Source organism: Ursus maritimus, unplaced genomic scaffold, assembly GCF_017311325.1.
Source record: "Ursus maritimus isolate PB19 unplaced genomic scaffold, ASM1731132v1 scaffold_27, whole genome shotgun sequence".
In the NCBI taxonomy this organism is placed as follows: Eukaryota; Metazoa; Chordata; class Mammalia; order Carnivora; family Ursidae; genus Ursus; species Ursus maritimus.
The window spans coordinates 35,597,299-35,622,384 of record NW_024425230.1 but is presented as its reverse complement, the minus strand read 5'-3'; the positions used below and the strand labels follow the sequence as shown (position 1 = coordinate 35,622,384).

General features: G+C 39.7%; 1 protein-coding gene across 4 annotated transcripts in view; it reads left to right on the top strand.

The window, feature by feature from the left end:
* MAP2K5 (mitogen-activated protein kinase kinase 5) overlaps positions 1-25,086 on the top strand; it is a 248,785-nt gene that overhangs the window by 108,928 nt on the left and 114,771 nt on the right. For all 4 annotated transcript variants that reach the window (XM_008708547.2, XM_008708549.2, XM_008708548.2 and 1 more), the window contains 2 exons: positions 23,941-24,014; positions 24,980-25,030. In XM_008708547.2, the coding sequence (XP_008706769.2) occupies positions 23,941-24,014; positions 24,980-25,030 (125 nt within the window). The remainder of the gene's footprint in view (positions 1-23,940; positions 24,015-24,979; positions 25,031-25,086) is intronic.

Below are 25,086 nucleotides of genomic sequence, written 5' to 3'. Positions count from 1 at the left end.
CACCAAGAACTATAGTGGACAGGGAAATACTGTTTAATTATTCTGCAATCATCTTTCTTTTTTCTTCTTTGCAGTCATTGGTTTTAGTTTTACTCTTTGTTTTGGAGAAATAATTGAATTTTTCTTTGAAATGGGATCTTGATAGGCATGTTTCAAGTGGATGTATGCCTGGGATCTAACAGTAAAGTCTAAGGGGTATGTCAGATTCACAGAACAAATCTGTAATCACTGCGGCCAAGTGTGGTTGACCAGAGCTCTCAGAGGCGAGTAGGTCCTCCCAGCTCTGGATGCAACTTGAGCCAAGAAAAGGTTCTCTGGCCAGTTACTGTGAAAACCTTCACTTTCTGTACAATTGCGTCCCTTCCTCTTACTAACATTTCAGACGTCACCATACAGTGTTCCTTAAGAGGTTGCTTCACGGGGCGCCTGGGTGGCACAGCGGTTAAGCGTCTGCCTTCGGCTCAGGGCGTGATCCCGGCGTTGTGGGATCGAGCCCCACATCAGGCTCCTCCGCTGGGAGCCTGCTTCTTCCTCTCCCACTCCCCCTGCTTGTGTTCCCTCTCTCGCTGGCTGTCTCTGTCTCTGTCGAATAAATAAATAAAATCTTTAAAAAAAAAAAAAAAGAGGTTGCTTCACATACCTTGGTGGCCTTAGTGGCTTTCCTGGTTGAGGACATAAAGGTTTCAAAAAGGAATCGTGAACTTGTACTTCTCTTCTCAGTCTTTGCTGGCCAGCTGAATTCCTGCACGGTCACCCCCTGTAAAATGCTACTAGTTAAGGGAAGAAGATGTCTGTGAGGGGCTGAGTGGGGACAGTGGTAGCAGGCCAGCAGACCTCCCAAGGGGTGTGAGTTTTAAATAAATGCCAGTGAGCGGACGCGCATCTGCATCTGTCTAGACGGAAAGACGAATGAATCACAGCACAGGCGAACAGTTATTCCCCAGTAATTATGGGTCCTCGACTGAAGAAGTCATATACACCTCATTAAATATATGCTTAGCTCTAGAGTTTCCTGGTTATTCATGGAAACTTTTACCTTCTGGATTTAAAGTATGTACTTTTATGGAAGAGTAGAAGCAGCAAGGTGTCCCTGAAGACTTTTGTGAAACATTGTAATGAGAAATTTACTCTAGATTGAGTAGTTGTTAACTTAATATTTTAGAGGTTTTGTCCATATTTAATAACTTGGATTCCATAAAAATAAGATTAAAGATGCCTTTTTATTTACCAAAAAGCTATTTAATTTTCTCCCTGATTAAAAAATTATAGCTTTTTAGATCAGTTCAATCAGGCAATTAAAGATCAGAGCTTCCAAGTTCAGCTAAGGCAATTAAATAGGTAATACACCTGTTTGTACACTTGCGCTATGTAAGTGCATTGCTGTACCTTCTTAAAAGCCCATATACTCGTTTTTGCTTTCTCTAAATGAACGATGATGGGAATTCTAGCTGAATCTGTGTCACATTGTCAAATCAAAGGCAGTGGTCCTTCTGTGGGGGTGGGGGCGAAGGGGGAGAGCCGCCACAGGTACCGTGAGAACAGAGTGAACGGAAGATGATGCGGAGAAACACTCATGAGTGATCTACGTTTCTTTCTCCTTTGTCTTGGTCTAAGTACCTGTGTTCTCCTCCGATCATCATTTCCTTCCCTACAAATGCTGCCCCTAGAGCCAGGGTCTTGTACTTATGAACACAAATTTTAAAAGATGAAGAAACGGAAATGCATTCAGTTACCTAATGAGAAGAGAATACTGTTTCTCACATTTAAATGGCTTCCTTGGAATACTGCAGTCCTGGATTTTTAGCCGTAGAACATAAATGGGTAAATAGTATCTTTTGGAATTTATAAAACACAGTTAATGACTTCCAGACAAGCTGGCAAAAATTAAGAGTCTTTCCCGTAGTGCATATTCAGTGAGGACTGTAGAGTGGACCGAACTCTGAGCAGCAGCAGTGACAGACCACCCACCCCACGAAGTTTGTTAGTCTGACACAGGCTTGTTCCTTTGATGTGTTTAATGTTCACTGGACATTTTTTTTTGAATTAAATCATAACAGTTACTGTTCATAATGGATTATCAAATATTCAATGTTTTTTTTTAATTTTTTAATTTTTTTAAGATCTTATTAGAGAGCATGAGTGGGGGGAGGGGCAGAGAGAGAGAGAGAGAGAGAAGGACAAGCAGACTCCCCACTGAGTGGGGAGCCCACTGTGGGGCTCAATCCCAGGTCCCTGAGATTATGACCTGAGCTGAAGTCAGACACTTAACCAACTGAGCCACCCAGGCAACCCATCAATAAGGTTTTACTACTGTTTATTTTGTTCTTGTAAAGATTTGGTTGAGATAGATATGCAAGTACTTCATAAACTATCGAATGCTAATAATGAGCACAAGTTTTTATTGTATAATAACTGTGAATTAATCACTTTATCCAATTTAAGCACATACCACTTCCAGATTAAGCCAGGAAGAGAGTTTATTATTCCTTGTATTACCGGGTCAAAAATTATGCAAACCTTTTCTCTAAGATAGACATACAGTATCACATGAGGACGTAATTATTAAAAATGTTTGAAAGTTCCATCAGGATTAACTACTGTGGAAAATTGTCTTTATTCAACAGCACATGTGTGAGCCCTGTAAGCATAGCATGTACTGACTGGGTAAAAACAAAGAAAATGAACAGTAAGAAAGTCTGGTAGACCAGATTTGACATTACAGCAAACATTGCAGCTTAACTTCAAAACATACATCGCCACTAATGAGGTGAGAGCCCTGCATATTAATAAACCTGCAGCTCCAGCCATAGCCATCATTACCCACATCAAACATAAATACAAGATTAACACCTGTGCCATTTCTTTGGAAGATGTGAGAATGCCCTGGCAGTAACTGCTCTCTCTTTCCCTGAGGATAAAAAATAGAAATGGAAGGGTAATGAGAATAGAGCTTAGATTAAGAAAATAAAATTGGCAATCAGGCTAGGGCAATCTTATACAGATGGAGAAGTTTATAGAAAGAAAAAAACCTAGATAGTTGGTGTCCCAGGACATTTTTTGTATATATGAACCTGGTTCATTTCACCTGCTTTCTCTAGTAGGAGAGTTTTTAAAATATTTTTGTATCTATATAAATATATTTTTAAAAATTTTTTTAAAGATTTTATTTATTTAAGGGAGAGCGAGAGCACACGTGCACACACGTGCACACACGTGCCAGGGGAAGGGCAGAGGGAAAAGGAGAGAATCTCAAGTAGACTCCGCACTGAGCACAGAGCCTGACGCTGGGCTTGACCTTGTGACCTGAGCCAAAACCAAGAGTTGTACGCTTAACCGACTGAGCCACCCCGGTGACCCTATATTTTTAATTTTTTATGTTATTCTGAAGGCAGATGCTATGCAAATAGATTTGTGTTTAGAGAAACTAAGTCTTGTGGTTTCAACATGCATGTTGGAATGTTATTTTCTGCTCCTGGCTTTACTTGTTATAAATCTGGCCTCACCCAGATCTAATTGGTGCTATCTTAGATTCCAAAGTCGTGTGGTTAGTTCAGTCATTTAGCAACTATTTATCTAATACCAGCTATGTGCCAGGCACCGCTCTAAGTACTTGGGATACATTCGTATTTAAAAAAAAAAAAAAAAAAAGATTCCTACACTCATGGAACTCATTCTAGCAGAGGTGGAGCAGGGTTGGGAAGCAATCCGTAAATAGTAAACATAATAAAAAATAAATACAGTGTATTAGAAGATGGCTAGTAATATGGAGAAAAGAAAAAGTAGATCAAGCTTGTAGCAGCCAAAGGGTAGGTTGCAGTGTTTCCAGGGTAGCCCGCAGAGAAGATGAGCTTGGAGCAGAGGCTTGGAGTAGGAGAGCAGCTGGTCAAGTAGGTATATGGGGGGCATAGAGCAGAAGACACCAGGTGGGATGTGTTTGGAGTGTTCACAGAACAGCAAGGAGGCCTGTGTGTTCTGTTAGGAACTGTGGCAGCAATCCAGGTGAGTTACAGAGGCTCAGATCAGGGAGACATTTGTGAAGATGGGGAGAGGTGGTCAGATTCTGGATATATTTTAAACATAGAATCAATAAAATTTCCCAATGGATTGCTTGTGGGTGTAAAGAGAAAGAAAGGAGTCAAAGTTGCTTGAAGTTTCAACAGTAGTTCAGTGTGCTAAAAAATGCTTCCTGCTACTTTTTTCTGTTAAAAGGGAGCCCTTGGGATGCCTGGGTGGCGCAGTTGTTAAGCGTCTGCCTACGGCTCAGGGCATGATCCCAGCATTCTGGGATCGAGCCCCACATCAGGCTCCTCCGCTGGGAGCCTGCTTCTTCCTCTCCCACTCCCCCTGCTTGTGTTCCCTCTCTCGCTGGCTGTTTCTGTCAAATTAATAAATAAAATCTTAAATAAATAAATGGGAGCCCTTCACTAAAATTAAAGAAAAAACAGATAATTTAAGTGCCAGCAAGAATATGGAGCAACGAAAACTCTCCTGCATTGCTGGCGGGGATATGAAATGGTACAGCTACTTTGGGAAACAGTTTGACATTTTCCTGCAACATGAGCCAGCAGTCTCATGCCTAGTGGCTTGATTCACAGTCCCCCCAAACTGGAGACAACCCAGATGTCTTTTAGACGGTGAGTGAATAAACAAGCTGTAGTTAATCCATACAGCGGGATACTACTCAGTAATAACAGAACTAACTACTGATACAGGCAACGTGGACGGATATCAAAGACTTCATGCTAGGTGAAAGAAGTCCGTCTCAACGGGCTACCTGTTTTGTATTCCACTTATACGACATTCTGGAAAAGGCAAAGCCATATAGATAGAAAATGCATGGGTAGTTGCCAAAGGGCCGAGGGCGGGCTGACTGTAGAGCTCTGAGGGAATTTTGGGGAATGTTAGAAATGTTCTTCACCCTGATTTTGGTGGCGGTTACACAACTGTACGTATTTGTTAGAACTCCTAGATCTAGGGCGCCTGGGTGGCTTGTTAATTAAGCGTCTGTCTTTGGCTCGGGTCATGATCCCAGGGTCCTGGGATCGAGCCCTCTGTTGGGCTCCCTGCTCAGCTAGGTGCCTGCTTCTCCCTCTCCCTCTGTGATCTCTCTCGCCTTCACTCTCTGTCAAATTAATAAAATCTTATAAAAAAAAAAACACATAAATCTATACATCTGGAAAGTGTGAATTTTACTGCAGTAAATCAGAGAAAGAAAGAAAGAAAGAAAGAGAAAGAAAGAGAAAGAAAGAGAAAGAAAGAAAGAAGAAAGAAAGAAAGAAAGAAAGAAAGAAAGAAAGAAAGAAGGAAGGAAGGAAGGAAGGAAGGAAGGAAGGAATTCTCATCTCAGCAGTGTGGTAGAAGCTGTACTTTAGAAAGAAGTTTCCCCTGCCAGAAAGGCAAACCATTCTTTCAAAGAATCTCGGTGATTCTCTCATTATCACCGTACCTTATGGTTCCTGAAAAATCCTACCTTCGTTTGGTCTAGCAAATGAGTAGGTTGAAAAAAAAATCCCTGATGATTTAAAGGACATTTGCAATGTCAGAAAGAGAAAGAGAGAAACTTAAAAGTAGCTGTTGTCATTGGCCAGCAATTGGGAGCATCTGGAAATTGGACGAAATCTTCTGTCCTTAGTTAAGCCATTGTTCCCTTAGATATTAGTAAGAGCTGCAGGTGTTCAGCAGTGACTTGGCCCGACTTAGACAACATAAAAAGCTCAATTTCTAAGGAGGAGTAAAGCTTTATTTGAATTCTAGGTTGAGTCACACTGCTTGACTGCGTTGTTGTGTGACCCTGGAAAGGCAGGTCTCTCCTGCTCTCTGGGTCTCGGTTTCCTCTTATATACATTGAAGGGATGGCTAGGTGTTCAACTCAAGTTCCTTCAAGCGCCAGAATTTGTACTCTGTGACCCGGGACAGACGGAAGTGTGACAGGCTAGTGAGGTAAGGGAAGAAGGCTAATCCAGAGAGGTATATGGGAGAAGAAAGAAGAAGATTGGGAATCCCCAAAAGTAGATTATGCTATGAAAATAATAATAGTAGTAATAGTAATAATAATAATAATGAATATCTATTAAGCATTACTCTGTATCAGACACTGCCCTAAGTGCTTGATGTGTCTAGACTATTTTGTGTCCATTCAAAGTGGAGAATTCCAGGAAGTATGAAATCGTTTAGAACTGAAGAGGAGATACTATGAAATGCAAACAAATAATTGAGAATTAAAGCAGTGTGACTTAGCTAAGAAAAGGGGTGCCAGGGTCCTGGGATCAAGGGTCATGTCAGGCTTCCTGCTCAGTGGGGAGACTGCTTCTCCCTCTGCCCCTCCCCCCACTCATACTTGCACACACTCTCTCTCAAATTAATAAAATCTTAGAAAGAAAGGAAGAAAGAAAGAAGGAAAGAAAGAAAGAACGAAAGAAAGAAAATGGGTGCTTTCTAAACCAGACTGGTATAGTAAAATCAAAAGACATCTTTAAGGGGAAAGGGTTTTTCAACTATAAAGTATACTGAAATAAAGTAATTTTCACTAACAAAGAATTATAAAAAGAACATGTTGGGACACAACATGGATGGAAAGCAAGGGCATTTTAAAAATCTTTTTATTTTGAAATAATTGTAGATTCACAGGAAGTTGCCCAAAAAAGTACAAAAGGGTCCCATGCAAGGGCGTTCTTTTTAAGGAAGGCATTTGGCAGAGAATTGGAGGCTGATAATCCAAAAGGATGTCGGCAGGTAAACGTTATGTATATTTTCGAATGCCTTTTACATGAGAGCAATGTAAACATTAAGATTTAAAAAATGTTAGAAGAATATTTGTATTCCATCCCCAAATTATTTTATTGTATTTGTTAAATGAGAGAAGAGGTTGGGATGGTGGAAGTAAGACCTTTGAATTCCTTAGGAAAGAAATGTTGATGTCAAGGTGGCAGTGTTAAAACAATGCCTTTGTGGAGAGTGAATTTGGGATTTTTGTAGAAACTAATTAGGGAATGATCATTTGCCGGCTAAAGTGATTCTTCAGGGAAAGGATTGTTGGAAAGCATTACTGTCAGTAGAAAACGAACCTGGTTAATTTTAAGTAACTTACGAAAAATGTGCACAAAACTTTCATAACAACCTCTTTTGTAGATATGTCCTCAGTGTGTGCTTACTCGTAGGTTATGGTGAGTTTGTTATCTAAGCCGTATTTTTGCTATCTGGAGGAACAGTCTCAGTTTTTTTTTTTTAAAGAACTGGTTAGTGTTAGTGTTTGAGCAGCCCAACTCATTTAGAAGGAAATCATCCCCAGCTGGTTTTATGTTGAACATGAGAGGCTGAGAGAGCCAAGGTGCGGGGGCTCCTTCCCTGAGCTCTGTGACTGTTTCAGTCAAGTGTGTCTGGAAGGGGCATTTGTGTTAAGCAAGTGCTAGTGAGAGAAGCAGTTACCTTGGCTCCTGTTTTTAAGTCCTTTGAATACTGTCCTTTAAATGTAAATACTAATCACACGCCAATGCTGTAGTTGATCATGACTCACGAACATTTGTGTTTTTGAGAAGAAAAAAATAGACTTAGCCCATTAACTGAGGTAAACAAACTAGTTTAATGACTGTGGGTTGTTGGTTTTTCTCCAGCTCTGACAATCCACACAAATGAATGTCTCTAGAAATCAAGCCTCCTTCCCCACGTTGGTCATTCATTCTCTTTGCCTCGGGTAATCACTGGGGATTTCTGTATTTGCGATAATGATCTTCAAAAGCAAGAAACCCCATATGACATGACTTAAAAGTATTCTTTTAGGGGCGCCTGGGTGGCACAGTGGTTAAGTGTCTGCCTTCGGCTCAGGGCGTGATCCTGGAGTCCTGGGATCTAGCCCCACATCAGGCTCCTCTGCTGTGAGCCTGCTTCTTCCTCTCCAACTCCCCCTGCTTGTGTTCCCTCTCTCACTGGCTGTCTCTATCTCTGTCGAATAAATAAATAAAATCTTTAAAAAAAAAAGTATTCTTTTAAAAGAATATGTGTCTAGAATGTATAAAGAACTCTGAAAACTCAACAGCGAAAAGACACGAAGAGACATTCTACTGAAGCGGCTTTACAAATGGCAGACAAGCACATGAAAGATGTTCAGCCTCATTAGCCAAATTAAAACCACAGTGAAGTATTACTACACACCTTCTAGAATGGCTAAAATTTGAAAATAGAGATAACACCACATGCTGACGAGGATGCAGAGAAATGAAATCGCTAACACATTGCAGATAGGCTTAGAAAGTGATACAGCCCCAGTGGAAAACACTTGGGCATTTCCGAAAAATTTAAACATGCAGCTACCATCCAACCCAGCAGTTGCACTCGTGACTATTTATCCCAAAGAGGTAAAGACTTAGGTTTACACAAAAACCTGTACACAAATGTTCATAGCAGCTTTATTCATACTAGCCCGAGACTGGAAACACCCCAGAGGTCCTTCGGTGAGTGAATAATTAAACATTGTACGTGTCTGTACACTACTCCTGCTCAGCATAAAAAGGACTCTCTGGAGAATTACGCTGAGTGACAAAAAGCCAGCACAAAAAGTTACAGGATGATTCCATTTTTATAATATTTTTCAAATGACAAAATTATAGAAATGGAGAACAGATTAGTGGTTTCCAGGAGCTAACGAGAATGTTCGGGGGCCAGAGGGAAGTGGGTGTGGCTAGAAAAGTATGATGATGGACATGTTCTCTGTCTTGACGCTATCGGTGTCAGCACCCTGTCTGTGAATTTGTACTATATGGTTCTACGAGATGTTACCAGGGATAGAGGGTATACAGTTGTCTCTGTGTTGTGTCTTAAACTGCATGTGAATCTACAGTGATCTCCCCCAAAATAGCTTAATTTAAAAAAAATGTGATGTTTCTATAGTTGTATGTGTGGGTGGTCTACTGAATCAGAGAGGGTTTTTCCTGGACTTAGTTTTTCTTTCTCCTATGCATCTGTGATAGGACTTATCATAGCAGAGTCATCCCTTTTAAGACATCTCTAACAGGGAGGAGAACCCAGGAGAATTACCATGCAGGCCGCCTCCCCCCTCCCCCTTTCGGAAATGAGTATCCTTGGAAGCCTCAGAGGAGAGAGAAGAGATCAGGTGCCATACAAAGAAGGAATACAAGTGGGAGAGGGTAGTTAGTTCCCCAGTCATCTCCCCTAAAGTCCTTCTGCCTTGCTGGGGGTTGGGATTTAATGTCCATTATGCAATTGTTGTGTGTTTTGACTCACAGGGTTTTATAGTACCCTAAAGGGATCCCCGGTCCCACCACCCAGCAGGGTGCACTCTGTATGTGGCCTGATGCATGTTTGATTCACCAAGCCCCTCACACAGCTCTGATCACAGCTCTGTCTTGTAAGCAGACCAGGAAGTTTAGCGCTTCTCAGAGGAAGACAGGAACACCTGTGTGATGGTCCTATTGTTGGTGAGAGGTTGGAGGCCACAGTTAGTGTATGGCGCTGATTGTATGCCACCGCATGTTTGTTCAATGAATAAATTGAATCCTAACTTTCCAGGAATAATGTTTTTCTCCTAGAATTTTTTCTGTGAGAAAAAACTGTACTGTAGTTTTATGTAGCTTCATTGGAAGTTATCCTTTGTTGCCCTTTCTAGTAGTAAAGTAAGATTTATCCTCAGAACACTCTGATAGAATGTGGAGCAGTTACAAGACCTCTCCACACCTGTTCTTTTCTCCAAAGACCTGGTTTGAAGTGATCAGTACCGTGGAAATCAATACGTCGTTTTGCTGTTGGAGTATTAAGTTCCCTCCGGACTGCATGCAACAATAATTATCATCATTCCCTGAGTGCCTTCCAGATACTACTGTATTAGATCTTTCGTGTATACTGCTACATTCGAGCTTCTTGACAACCTTGCAAGAAAAGTATCATCGTACCCCATTTTTAGATGAAGAAACTAAGGCTCAGTAAGGCTAAAGAATTTAGTCATAAAAAGGGCAATCAGGAGTTGGTGGTCTTGGTGGTCTCATGGAAGAGCTCTGGTTTTAGGGTCAGACCCAGGTTTAAGTTCTGCTTCTGCCTCTTAATTCAACTTTGCTATGTGATCTTCGGTCAGTTCCTTAACCTCTTTGAGGTCACAGCACTGTGCCTGGTACATAATAGCTATTGTATAGTTCAAATAATGCTTCACAAGAAAAGCAGCAAGAGGTTATGTGGGAGAATAGTTAGAACCTTCCCCAAACTTTCCTCCATATCTGTGAGAAGTGGAAAAATCTAAAATAAAACCTCTGAAGATCAGCCAGCCCTTCAGTGCCAAAGCTGGGATAGTAGTCCAGCTGCTAAATTCACATGAGGTGGATCTTATAGACACAGTGCAGTTTGTTAAGGCTTCAGACTTAGGGTTGGAGGGGCAGCTGGGTGGCTCAGTCAGTTAAGCATCTGACTTTGGTTAGGTCATGATCTCAGGGTCTTGGGATCGAGCCCCCCACTAGGCTCCTTGCTCAAAGAGGTGTCTACTTGTCTCTTTCCCTCTCCCTCTGCCCCTTACCCCCACTTGTGCTCTCTGTCTCTCTCTCAAATAAAATCTTAAAAAAAAAAAAGACTTAGGATTGGAGACTCTAGTTGTATAGCCATAGGCAAGTAATTTTATTAATTTGAGCCTCAATTTACTCATCTGTAAAGTGGGGCTAATGATTTATCTCCATGGTTATAATGAGAACTAAATGAGCTAATAATGCATGTGATGATAATGCATTTAGCTCGGTGGTTGGCATATACAAGTGCTACAGAGGTATGAGCTGCTAGAATTTTTCTTTCTTTCTTTCTTTTTTAATTTAAGGAAGGGAGGAGCAGAGGAAGAGGGAGAGAGAGAATCTCAAGCAGGCTCCACTCTCAGTGCAGAGTGCAACACGGGGCTCAAATTTAAGAGCTGGTTGCTCAATCGAGTCACCCAGGCACCCCTTGAATTTTTATTTCTTTTAAACAATTTACTAGAGTTGGTCTTGTGGTCATGGTGTTTCAAATCAAGTCTATAATCAAAATGCATCTTACAGTTTGTTTATGCATTTAATGTCGTATTCTATTGCTTTCTTTCCTTTTTCACTGAAAAGCTTTTGTAGTCAGTAGGAGTCTTACAATTCATGGTATCTTAGATATGGGAAGGTAGGTTCTTCCAGAGCTGCGGGAGGACATATGTCCTTCTGAGTCCCAGGAACTTGTTCCTCCACACCTGCTCTTTCTCACACACTGACCGGAATATGTACATATTGCTAGGTAAGGAATCTAAAATCCACTATGCTAGAAGGGAGCCTCTTTTACTTACTGTGAGAGGATTGAGGGAAGACACGAGCCATTTTGCCGTTGGTATCAGCCTTGTAAATGCTGCGTGTCTCTTGCCTTTCTCATACATGAAGGCAAAAATCAGGTTTGTTGCCTCCATTCTGAATAGAATCATGAGACTCCAGATAATAGCTGCCATTTCAGATAGCTAATTATACTGCTTAATTTTATTTAAGGCTTTGCAAGAATATTTGGATGACCTACCCTTTATTATGTGATGGGGTGATTAGAATAACTTTTATATTGCATTGTGGTTTTCTCTTATGCGTGTCCCTGTTGTGCACAGATGAATTTGTAATGCAGAATGTCGGCATAGTCTATATTTAATTGTACCTGCTGTTCTCATTCATTAGAATGCAGTCCCCAAGAAATAACTAGATAGATATATTAGTTGTTGTCTTTTCATAAGACAATTAAACATAATGAAAGATAATGAAAGGAGGTTCCTGCAGCACCCTTGGAACAGTGCTAGGAGAGGGTACCAGGAGGGGAGGCCTGCTGATGTGTCCTCTGGCTCCTGGCAAACTCAGAGTGGCTTCCTGGCATGCAAGCAAAACCGTGTAATTGCTTTATGGAGGGAAGAAGTTGAAGAGAAGTTTATTTCTGCTTTCATTGTCAGCCACAACAGAGCCGCATGCCGTATATCCAAACTGAGATCACGTTCCCTAAAGAATTGTAACCATGCCTATTTCTAAAAGCGTCCAGTGAGGCTGACACGTGAAAGCACAGAGCAAATTAAATATTTTAAGTATAAAACAAGAACGGATACCAAAAGGGAACAGAAGTAGCAGATACCATCGGCACTTGACGTAAATAGATCACAGCAAAAAAGGGAATCCTCGATTTGTGTGGTTTTCCTTTTCAGACAAGAGAAAACAAGTGGTAGCCTGTACAAAGTCAACATTTTCTTTGGAGCAATCTTACCAGGAAATTGACACGTAGATCCCTGTACAAAGCGCACGGGGTAACTCCAACTATAGTTTAGTGAAAGTGCTTTTATTTATCTGTTTTGAACAGCCCCCTCGGCACCCAGCCATATCCTGACCGAGGGCAGCCTCCCACTCTGACCCCGATTGTGTTGGGAGCGGAGGCTGGGCTGTGGGCGGCAGGGCCTTTTGTGAAGGGCTGCGGAGAGCACGTGCTCTTGTGGGCTCCAGTCTTTATTAGCAGGCTGCAGCTGGATGCTGTTTTTGTGGATTGTTTAATGGCTAATTGATGCAGCATGTGTCGAGATACAGTTTCTTGCATGAGGCGGTTATGGGTGGCAACATGGGTTGTCTCAACATGATACCAATTTCCACAGTCAATTTGGTCAATTCAGTGAAAAAAAAAAAAAATGAGTCAGTCCAGCCTGAAAATCAGAGCAGTTTTTGGAGGTTATGGAGGAAACTATGGTTGGTTGACCAGATTTTTCATGTTTGAACCAGTTGTTTTCACATTTAAATACATAGCCTTAGTCATTTGGGGAAATAGTCTTGAACACACGGAAGTGACACTTAAACATTCGTGTCTTTAAATATTTGTAATCACAATCAGGCCTTCTAGTGCCTATCAGTTTTGAGAGGGAATGGCCCTTTTGCCATTGGTGTAAAGTATATGATCATTGTAATTAACTAATGTTTCGTATTTTGTTATCAGTAGAGTAGGAAAGTAACCACGGTGACCACAAAGCCCCTGAGACACTATGGAGAATAAGTCAAATTGTGTTTTGAGGCTGATTTCTTAAGCAGTTTTATTGATCTGTAACTTACATATTATAAAATTCACCCATTTTAAGTGTGTGGTTCAGGGATTTTTAATAAGTTCTAGAATTGTGCAGTTATCCCCATAATCCATTTTGGAACATTTCCATCACCGCAAAAAAGTCCTCATACCCATTTGCAGTCAGTCCCTGCTCCCAGCCCCAGGGAACCACTGATCTATTTTCTGACTTTATAGATTTGCCTTTTCTAGACATTTTATAAAAACAGAACCATACAATATAAAATCTTTCTTTTTTAAGTAAACTCTATCCCCAATATGGAGCTTGAACTCACGACCGAGATCAAGAGTTGCATGCTCTACCAACGGAGCCAGCTAAGCACCTTAATATAAAATCTTTCCTGTCTCACTTCTTTCACTTAGCATAATGTTTTTGAGGCTCATCCATGTGGCACCATGTGTCATCCATTCCTTTTTATTGCTGAATAATAATCTATTATATGGATAGATCATATTTTATCCATCCATTTGCTAATAGACATTTGGATTGTATCCTGTTTGGGGCTTTTACCATAATGCTGTTATTCATATACAAGTCTTTATTTGGTTCTCTGTTCTCATATCTCTTGAGTAGATATGTGGGGGTGCTTCGAACCTTTCTTTAAATATTTGTAATCACAGTGAATCAGGTCATCTGGTACATACCACTTTTGAGAAGGAATAGCCATTTTACTATTGATTCATGATCATTGTAGTTAACTAATGTGTTTCATATTTTGTTAAAGTAGAATAAGAAAGGGGGTGCCTGGTGGCTCAGTCGGTTTAGCATCCAACTCTTGATTTTAGCTCAGGTCATGATCTCAGGGGCAAGGGATTGAGCCCCACATCAAGCTCCATGCTTAGCATGAAGTCTGCTTATCTCTCTCCCTCTGCTCCTCCCCTGCTCATGCTCTCTCTCTTTCTTTCTCTCTTTCAAGTAAATAAAATGTGGGGCGCCTGGGTGGCTCAGTCGGTTAAGCACCTGCCTTCAGCTCAAGTCATGATCTCAGGGTCTGGGATTGAGCCCTGCGTTGGGCTCCTGGCTCAGCAGGGAGTCTGCTTCTCCCTGTCGTTCTGCCCCTCCCACCCCGTTTGTGTTCTCTCTCTCTCTCTTTCAAATAAATAAAAACTAAAACAATAATAATAATAATGAATAAATAAAATAAAAATAAAAATCTCTAAAAAAAAAAAGTAGGGAAGTGACCACAAGGGTTATATGGTAAGTTTATGCTTAATTTTTAAAGATTTTTTTTTTAATTTTTTTTATTTATTAGAGAGAAACAGCCAGCGAGAGAGGGAACACAAGCAGGGGGAGTGGGAGAGGAAGAAGCAGGCTCCCAGCAGAGGAGCCTGATGTGGGGCTTGATCCCAGAACGTCGGGATCACGCCCTGAGCCGAAGGCAGGCACTCAACCGCTGTGCCACCCAGGCGCCCCTATGCTTAATTTTTAAAAACACTTTCAGGCTGATTTTTATTTAGTTAGAGGCTCCTGTAGAAAACTATCTACTATTATCTTATATATGACGTGAGACCCTGTTTGTAAATTCTCTTATTCTTCTCACTCCCTGATATTTTTCTGATCTTCTAAGCACTTCAAATTACTAAACGGAACTACATCATAACTGCCTATTATCTATGTTGGATATCACTGCTGCAGCTCAGATATTCATTACCTCATCAATAAAAAGCCCAGCTTACTGTGAAATCTCACTGAAGGAGTGGGCAACTATTATGACAGGAGATGCGTGTTGTGATTGGATAATTGTTAACTCTTCTGTGATCCCAGCTGAACGGCACTTGCCATCCTGGCAGAAGCCTGTCTTCAGGTAGAGCTCATATAATGAAAGTGAACTTTATTTAGAATTGGGTCTGGTTCAGTATGTTAGATAATCCACTTCCTGCCTTTCTAAGATGAGAGTCGTCGTCATTACCAATTCTACAAAGCAATAGCTCCAGTATATATAGTGCATTCAAGTTTACGGAATGTTTCTCCCATTCGTTTTATTTATTTAGCAATTTGTTGAGGTCCAGCTCTGTTACAGGCACAGCTAAGCACACAGTCCCACTCAGTTTTCCTAACAACTTGTCAGTGTAGGGAGGTCAGATATCACCCATAATCTTGTATATCATATGCACGTGAGCACGTGCACGCATGTACACTTGCACACTTTCCATGTCATCTCTGCTTCCTCTAGAGGATCTGACCAACAGATATCTATTCTGATTCCCACAAAAATCTATCTGCATAAAATGACTAATTTTTTTTTTCTAAAACGAAAGAAGATAAATACCTGATTTAAAAATGGGTCACTTTGCATTGTACCTTTCTTTATCTATCTCAGTTTCTCCAACATGATATGGACCTCTTGGCCAAGATAGATTAACATCAGACTGCTGCAAGTTAGGGAACACCGAAACATATTTTATGTGTAATACGAAGAGAATTAGGGTTAATTTGGTTTTTCACCAAAGCCCTATGTTTTACATTAGATGAAGCTTATTTCTTTTTAGTGGTATGAAGAGGACCTGTAATTTTGCACACTTCATTTGTATTTTCTTTGAGAAAATGTCTCAGTTAAAATCAATGCCCTACTATTCATTTAAGCTCCCTTGCCTTCAATAAAACTAATTGATAAACCCTAATAATTAATGGCCTGATTAAACCAAAATGACTTACATCTGCCCTGATGATTGCCATTTATAATCAGTTACTTTAATGACTCATCTTTTTTGCGCTTTGTTTACAGAAGAAAGGCTGTGGTGTTTTTAAGTGAGCTGAATAAAAAACTATATGCTTTCAATTGCCGTTTGTTTCCCATGACTTGAGACTGCATTAAAATAAGCATAGATACAACAGCTACCTCCTTAAAAGAAACTTTCTGCCTAATCTGTCATGTTTATGGCTTGGAGTGAAGTTGAAAACAACAGAAAAAATCACTTCAGTATTCCTGGAGTGGTTCTCAAGAGTTGTAGAATTTGCATGTTTTAAATGAAAACTTGGAAGTAATAAGTTCAGTGGCTATATACTAGGATTGTTGATATCTCAGATACAAGGTGGAATGTTTTATTTAGATGAAGTACAACTTAAACTGGAGGAGCCATCCTCATTCCCACATTTCAAGAAGATCTCATTTACATATGTGTTGTGGTGAGCGCTGTGTATTGTGTAAGACTGATGAGTCACAGATCTGTACCCCTGAAACAAATAATACATTATATGTTAATAAAAATATTGTATCAATAATAAGATAAATAAATCCTAAAATCACAAATAGATAAAAGGTTTACGAGTAAAAAAAAAAAATAAGAGATCCCATTTGCTTCAAATTCTGCCAAATGAATTAAGATTTAGCCTAACTAAATAAAGCCCTAATATTATACCCTATCTATTTCAAAAAAGAATTTGAGGGGCGCCTGCCTGGCTCAGTCAGAGAGCACGTGACTCTTGATCGTGGGGTTGTGAATGGAGCCCCACACTGGGTGTAGAGATTACTAAAAATATAATAATAAAAAACTTAAAGATCTGAGGCAGCTTATGGTATCAGGTCAAAACAATGAACAAAAGATAAAAGACAAGAATTTTAAAATAAAGAGATATTCCCACTTCTGCCCAGGAAGCATTCACTGCTATGGGACTTGTCCTCCACCAAAAACAACTAGGAAACTGGACTAAATTTATGAAACATCTGTTTTCAGACATTAGATAACAAGCATTTCAAGACTATGATCCCTGAGAAAAGGTAACAGATGAAGTGAGCTCTATAATCACCCAAGCTTTCTGCCTTGACACAGTTTTTGGACTGCAGCATAGGGAGAGGGGACCCAGACAGAGCCCAGAGGTCTTACTGAGCTGAAGAGACAGAATTTGGAGATCAAGAAAGCCAAAATGCCTAGAATTTACAGGGCAGAGCCCTAGAGAGGCAGGAATTATGCAGAAAAAGAACTCGAGAAACTATATTATTAGAGTCTCCTTAAGTCTTTAGCCAAATACCAACCTCTGCATTCATAGGGTGAAGTCTTACAAAGCTAGACAAAGAACTACTGTCTGGGAAAGAATATTTCTGGGGAACTATAAGCGAAACAATTCCCAAAGCTTATACAGGGTTGGGAATTTTTAAAATTCCTGTCACCCAGAGTGGAGAAACCTTGTTGAATACATTGGAACATTCAAAAGAGACTTTTTAGAAGGGTCATGCTTTAATAGTGGGACTAAACGAGCCATACAGTAGGGGTTACTCTAGGCTGTCCATGAATAAAGACTCTAAAATAAGCTTCAAAACGATCTGGCTATCTGTAAATAAGTCAACTACCTGCTGGTATCAAGTTTGACACTCTTTAAAGGATAACAACTAAATTCAGAACTTAACAGCATAAGATTCACAATATTTGGCATCCAAATAAGAATTAGTAGGTGAACAAAGAACTTTTCTGATAATGGATGAAAGATCATAACCAAGAGAGGAAAAAAAATCCATATAAACAGGACCCCTCACTCCCCACACCCTGAGCAAATGGACTTAGCAGATAAGGAGTTTAGAACAGTTGTTACAAATATTACAAGTATATTCAAGGATCTCAAGGGTAACAGCATTATGAGAAGAAAAATGGAAGTTCATAAAGAATCAAGTGGAACATCTAGAGATGAAAAATAAAATATCTGAAAAATTTCACATAATGGAATTAACAGTGAATTGGACACTACAGAAAAAAAACAATCAATGATACTGATGTTAGAAATACAGAAAATATCCAAAAATACTAGAAGGAAAAAAGAGACACCCCCCCCCCAAAAAAAAAAAAATTCGCCCAGGCTCAGGGACCTTTGAGACAGTATCAGGAAGGCTAGGATGTATGTGTAACTGGAGTCTCAGAAGGAAAGGAGAGAGAAAAAGGAACAGCAAATAATTTGGAGAAATAAAGACTCCAGACTTTCCAAATTTGATGAAACCCATAAGGCCATGGATCTAAGAGTTCAACAAACCCTAACCAGGATAAACACAAAACCATACCAAAGTGCAACAGAATAAAGAATTTAAAAACCAGTGGTTTAAAAAATCTTTAAAATATTCAGAGAAAACAAAATAAGTAGAATGAAGAAAAAGAGGAAGGAAGAAGAAGAAGAATGACAGCAGACTTCTTGTCTGATGCTATGCAAACTACAAAATGATGGAAAGACATCCTTAAAATGTGTGTGGGGGGGGGGATCCCTATCAATCCAAAATTCTATGTTTAGTAAGTGTACTTTTCAAAAATAACAGCAAAATAAGACTCCTTCATGCAAACAAAGCAGAGAAAAAAAATTTACTTGTTGCCAATAGACCAACATTATAAAAAACGTTGAAGTTATTGAGGCAGAAGGAAAATTATACCAAATGGATGATTAGGCCTACGCAAAGGAATAAATTCCCCTAGAAATGGTAAACATGTAGATATATATAAAATTTTCTCACTTTTAAATTTAAAAGATTAAAGCAAAAATAAAGACAATGTAGTGTGGAGCTTATAACATATGTAGAGAAAAGATACATAATAGTAACACAAAGGATGGGAGGAAGAAAATGGAAGTGTATTGTTGTAAGTTCTTACATTATAAATGAAGTGCCCAAATATTACTTGAAAGTAAACTGAGATGTTAAAGAAACATACTGTAAATCCTAGAACAGCCATTAAAAAAAAAAAAAAAAAACTTCAAGCAGGGGTTGGCAAACCTTACCCACAGGCCATTTGGCTCACTGCCTATTTTTATAAACAAAATTTTATTGGAACACAGCCATACCCATTAATATATGTATTGCCTATGATTGCTTTTGCACTACAGCAGCAAAATTGAGTAGTTATAACAAAACCCATATGGCCCTCAAAGCTTGAAATATGTTTTTTTACAGAAAAAGTTTTGTCAGCCTCTGGCTTAGAAGCCCATAGTAGAGATCAGTGGAATGATTAAAAGAACCCAGCTAATCCAAAAGAAAACTAGGAAAGAAGAAAAAGAGAAACAAAGAACAGATGGGACAAATAGTGAGATGGTAAGGTTGAACTCAACCATATCAATAATTACGTTAAATGTAAATGGTCTAAATACTCTAATTAAAAGCACAGATTGTCAGACTGTTTAAAAAAACAAGACCCAACTGTGTATTGTCTGCAGCATATCAACTTTGAATATTAATGTTAGATATACCGTCTAAATACTAACCGACTTATTATAGGATTCATAATGTATGTAGAAAAGGCAAAGCTATAACAACAGAAACTCGTCAGTGGTTGCCAGAGGTCAGGAAGGAATTGATTATAAAGGGGCACGGGGAGCTTTCTGGAGTCACACGAGTGTTTCATATCTTGATTGTGGTGTAGCTACATGGACGTATACATTTGTCAGACTCATCAAACTGTACATTCAAAATGATTGCAATAAAACTGGTGTTTTAAATGAATAAAATTGATTTTAAAAAGTAAAATAAGGGAAGAAATTTCTCTTCAGATATTTTTAACTGGACAGTAGTTAAATCAGAAGCAATACAGGAGGTTATTATATTAGTCTTTTCTAAATGCTGGACTGAAGACCAGGCTGTGTTAGATTGGTTTCCAATTCAGTAGATCTGAGGTGGAACTCAAAAGTTGGCTTTTGGTTTTTGTTTTAGTTTGGTTTTTGTTGTTTTTAAATGCACAGCCAAGTTTGGGAGCTCTTTAAGTGGCATAATTCTCATTGTTTTTATTATAGGAAGCATGCCAGTTGTTCAGGAAGAGAATCCCATTTCAGTTATTCATGAGCTGTGTTGTTATCCTGAAATCTCACATGCTGTATTTTGGTTAAAAATATATATATATACATATATATATATATATGCCAGCAGGTCCCTGGCCTGCATTTATCAGAAGGGTAGAGACAGGGTCTTACTCATGTTTCTCTCCACATCACCTACCATTATATCTGGCACAAGTTAAGGTGTCAGTAAATTCTTGTTGAATAAATGTTCTTGAATGACTACGAATTCTTTCCAGAATGAAAAATGTTGTTTAAAAATGCATTCATTGATAACAAAATGTATTTATTCTGAGGTATATGCTGTTAAGTGGGGAAAGATTCAGCTCCTTCTCGGGTCACATTCTCTGGATGAGCACATTTCCCCATCTGTTTAGTAGAGATATCATTCATTCACCGTTTGTTCAACAAATATGATTTCTTGTCGGTACCAGACACCATTCTAGACATAGTAGTGAACAAAACAGAGAAGTCCCTGCATGCGTGGCGGTTCCGTTCAAGAGTGGACGACTGAGACAGCAGATTGACACATACATCTGTGGGGGGAAGGTATTGCCGTTTCTACAGGGTGACTGGGGAAGGCTTCTCTTAAAAAGATTACATTTGAGTAGAAACCTTAAAGAAATGAAAGAGCAAGCTCTGCATATATATGGGAGCAGAGTATGCCAGGGATATGGAACCCCAAGCAGGAGCACGTCTAGCAGGGAGACCAGTGAAATGAAACCGACTGGGCAGAGAAAGGAATAGGAAGAGTGTGAGCACAGGGCAAGTGGGGACCTCAGAGATGGCCTCACAGACTATTGTGAGGCCTGCGTTTTGTGTTGAGCTGGGAAGTCCTTGGAGGTTTTAGGAAGAAAAATGACATGGTCTGATTTAGTTTTATAAGGATCACTTAAAAAAAATTTTTTTTTAATAAATAAAAGAATCACTTTAGCTGCTGTGTTCAACACAGACTGTAGTAGAGAAAGCATAAATACAGGGAGTCCAGTTCGGTAGCCTCGTTGAGGAATGTGTGCACACGGTCTGACAAAAATGCCTCCTCATGAACATTAAATTGTTTTTATAGTTCTCCTTACTGCGCTTTGGGAATTATCTTCTTTTAGCTAGTATTTTACTGAAATACAGCTAAAGTTTGCTGCAGCAACAACAAATTATTTCCTAAATATATCAAAATATACCACTTTTTCTTATATCACAGTTTCGTTGATTACCAGGAGATAACAATACCTTATATTTATGGAGTGTTTGGCAGTTTAAAAGCAATTTTACATTCGTTATCTCATCTAATCCTCACAGTTCTTTAAAACTGACACAGTGGCTATTGTCTTCCTGCAGAGGTAGAAAGTAAAACCGTCACCTGCCTCGTGAAATTCACATGTTAAGTTTGTGGCCTGCCAGAAAGACAAACATGCAGGTCCTCAGTCTCTTATCAGCCTAAATCCATTGTTTCTGTTTAAAGGGGTCTGTTAGGTTCAAATGATGTCTCAAGCTATTACTGGGAAGTGGGGTTACTTCTATTAGCAAATTTAGTATAATGTTTAAAAAGCTCTTAGGTACTGTTGTCGGAAGGGATACACACAAAGATGTGTGAAGCATCTTCCTACCCTAAGACCTTAGTACTTGGGGTGGTCATACTTACACCAGGAAATACAGTAAGTAACTGCTAGTCAGACAGTGTGACCTGCTTAGTTCCAGACAAATGGCACAGACAGCAAAGGCGCTAGCAGTTCAAAGGAAGCCGAGACTTTGTTGGCCTGAGTAGTTAGGGCAGCAGGGAGGCAGGGTACTCGACTTGAAGTGTAGGCAGGATTCATTCAGGAAGTATTGAGGAAGGGGTTCTCAACCTGGGGGCAGGCAGGAGGGAGAGAGGATCACACAGCATGAACAAAGGCTTGGTGATGGGGTGTTTTGTTTCTTCCGAGACAATGATTAAAACAGCCCAGGTGGAATACAAAGGATGTGAGGATGAGTGGATGTTTACTACTTTCATAGATGAAGTGTCCACCCCCCCCCCAAGAAGAATTAGGCTAAGAGGTGAATGTCCAAAAGTCACAGAGCAGGCTTGCATGTAAGTTAAAAAAGATGTTGTTGGCGAGCTGAAAAATGCAATGAAGTTCTTATTTACACCTGGCCTTTTAGAGTATAATCTAGCAATTCTGTTGTTTTATTTCTCCTCTCTCTATTGATCCGCCTAAGTCAGAAGTGTATCTGATCAAAGCTAAAGATTTGTTAATTTTGGCGTACCTCGTGATTTCCAGGCAGCTCCTTCTTCCGGGAACTCAAAATATTTGTTCATTAACTGTCTCCATCTGATGTGGTAGCTTAAGGGTGGTTTAAAGCTGTCAATATATAAAAGAGCAGGTTGTCCAAAAGAAAAATACTCAAAGTTGAGGGCCTATAATGAGAATTGGATTTGGAAAATAAGCCCAGCCTATGGAGAGTCTCACATTTCTTTCAGTGCACCGAACCTTTATTGCGTATCTGTTGTGACCGTCTACGATACGTATGTACTGTGCTAACTCGGGGCTCACATTTAGGTTGGCAGAGGTCAGGGACTTTTTTACTTCCTCATCCAAGAGAAATGATGTAGTAAACATGGTAATTTTAATATGATGGTGGTATAAGATTTATAATTCAAATTGAGGAAAGTTGGGGGCAGAGAGACTAGTTGGTAAAAGAACTTACCCCAGCCTAGGCATCCTAACTTGTATTCAGAGAGTGCCCCTAAAGGAGGAATATGGTATGTCTTCTGTGAAGGGCATGCTGCCGAGACCCGTTCTATAGCTAACCCCTGATCACTGAAACAGAATGGTCAACATCAACTCATACTTCGTGTGTATGGTTTCCATTCATTTATTCTCTCATCTGTTCAGCGATTATTTATTAAGCACTTACTATAGCCCTGAAACTCCTCTAGGGCCTGGGAATATAGTAGTCAATAAAAGAAACAAAGTCCCTGCCTTGATGGCATTTATATTCTCGCGTCAGTCAGGCAACATGAAATGAGCACAGGTATGAGAAAGTGCCTGGCACATCGCGCATCACGTAGGAAGCAGACTTGAATAATGGTTGGTTCCTGAGTTTGAACTTGAAGTTTGAACTAAGTACCTGCTACTGGCAAGATACTGTGTTGGGGTACCCTTTTGCAAAGTGGAGGGTCGGCGTGGATTGACTCACACGTTTTTTAATGTCACACAGTAAATTGAGTCTCTTGTTCAGTTTGGGGGTAATTCAGGTTATATGCTATATTAAATATAAGAAGTTGTCTGTTCCAGACCACTTTTGCCATTGAAGATGAAACACTGAAGCAGGTGCTGTTCTGTGCCATCAGCAGTGGTGTGCTCTTGTCCTGCTCAGATGGGTTTTGCGGGCTCCCTGAATTCCTGAAATGGCTCATTGTTGTCACTGACGATGCTTCACAGAAACCCTTTGTGTCATTATTTAGCAACTGACTGCCTTGGCAAAAGCTGTGTCACTTCTTTTAACTATAAGAGCAGTCAAAAGTGATGTAAGGGAAGAGAAGGAGAAATGAAACAAAGATCGCTACGTGCATATTTGCAGACACATCCACATGCCTCTTAGACCAATTTCTGAGTATTATCTGAAATAGCATTTGTCACATAAAACCAGGAGATAACAATACTGCGTTCATTTTGTCATTGTTTCATTCAGATATGACCTGTTACCAGCAACATATGATTTTTTTTTCTTGTTGGCTTCCCTTTGGCCTTACTGCTTCTTAAATGGGAGGAGTAGTTTCACACCGACAGCAAAGCTAAACCTTTCTGTGCAAATTCTTTGCAAGAAGATTACATTTTCTTATCCACCTACTTTTCCTGAAAGCCTGGGGATAGGATGATGGATGTATTTACTGTTGTGGGAAGCCAAGATTTTATTTGACTTTCACTTGAAATAAACCCTTGCTTCCATAGAAACCAGAGATGGTTGGAAGTGAAGGAGTTGGACCTTACATTTTGCCTCCAGATAAAATGCTTTGCATTAAATTTGTGATTAGAATTCCGGGTTGAACAGATGATGTCATTTCTGCAACATGGTATGGTGTGCATGTGTGCTTTTTTAAAACAGGCACTGTAGATACGGAATTAGTTACATGGACTTTTCTGGTCCCTTTTTAGATGTGAAGCCCTCCAATATGCTAGTAAACACAAGAGGACAGGTCAAGCTGTGCGATTTTGGAGTTAGCACTCAGGTGGGTCTCCTTTTTCCTCCCAGTTTGCTCTCCTTTCTGCAACATTCACTTTTTTATTTTCAGTCTACTTTTGGATTGAAAAATCACCTAGCTGCCAGACAAACAGAACTCTGCATCTTCTCCTCGGCTGGGAGTGTGTTATTCATTTTTAATCTCCGAGCGAGTTTCCTTCATCAGAATATGATTGTTCATTGTTTAATGACAGTAAAAACTGCTGATATTGTAATTACTACTTACGAATAGCAAACTTCATTGATATGCAGCTTTGATATGAAAGCGTTTTGACCAGACAAAAGGGAGGGCAGAGTGGGAGCTGTGCCTGGGGAGCCCAACTGGCCCACAATAAAAATTAATATTGGGAGCAACAATGGTGGAGGGCCATTACAATGTGCAGCACAAATTTTAATTAATTTCCATTTTGGGCCTCCCCTGAGAGCCCTGGTGATAGTGACCCGTGAGCGTGCTGTGATGTTGATTTGAATCGCAGCCACCTTTACTCCCAGCCAGACACGAAGACCAAAGCGAAGGTCATCGTTGTATTATGGGCTGTCAAAGTCTGTTATCCCTCCAGCGTATTTAGTGTTCATTCCGTTCTAGTAATGCACGGGCTTCATTCGCATCTTGAGCCATCTGACTAAAAAATGAGTGTGTTCAAATCCTACTTCAAATTGACTTTTTATATCGGGCGGGTTTGGGGTACTAAAGCGATACGCATCCTGCTTAAGTGAGTTGTTTAAGGTTATCTGCTATAAACTGTAATGCTGTGCTTGTTTAAATTGGAAATCACATTCAAAAGAAAAGAGAGATTTAATCATTTTTAATGCCTTTGTAGATAAATTTGTTCCCTTTTACATAATTTTTAGTTGATTTATAGAAATGATGATTGTAGGTTAAATGAGGAATAATTGCCCATTTTATTTCCACATTATCTTTATATTGTTCTAACAGACTGTTTTGTCTCATAGCTGGTGAATTCTATAGCCAAGACGTATGTTGGAACAAATGCTTATATGGCGGTAAGTAAACGTATGCAAAAATAACATTTAAAACCAACATCTTTATCTTTATGTAC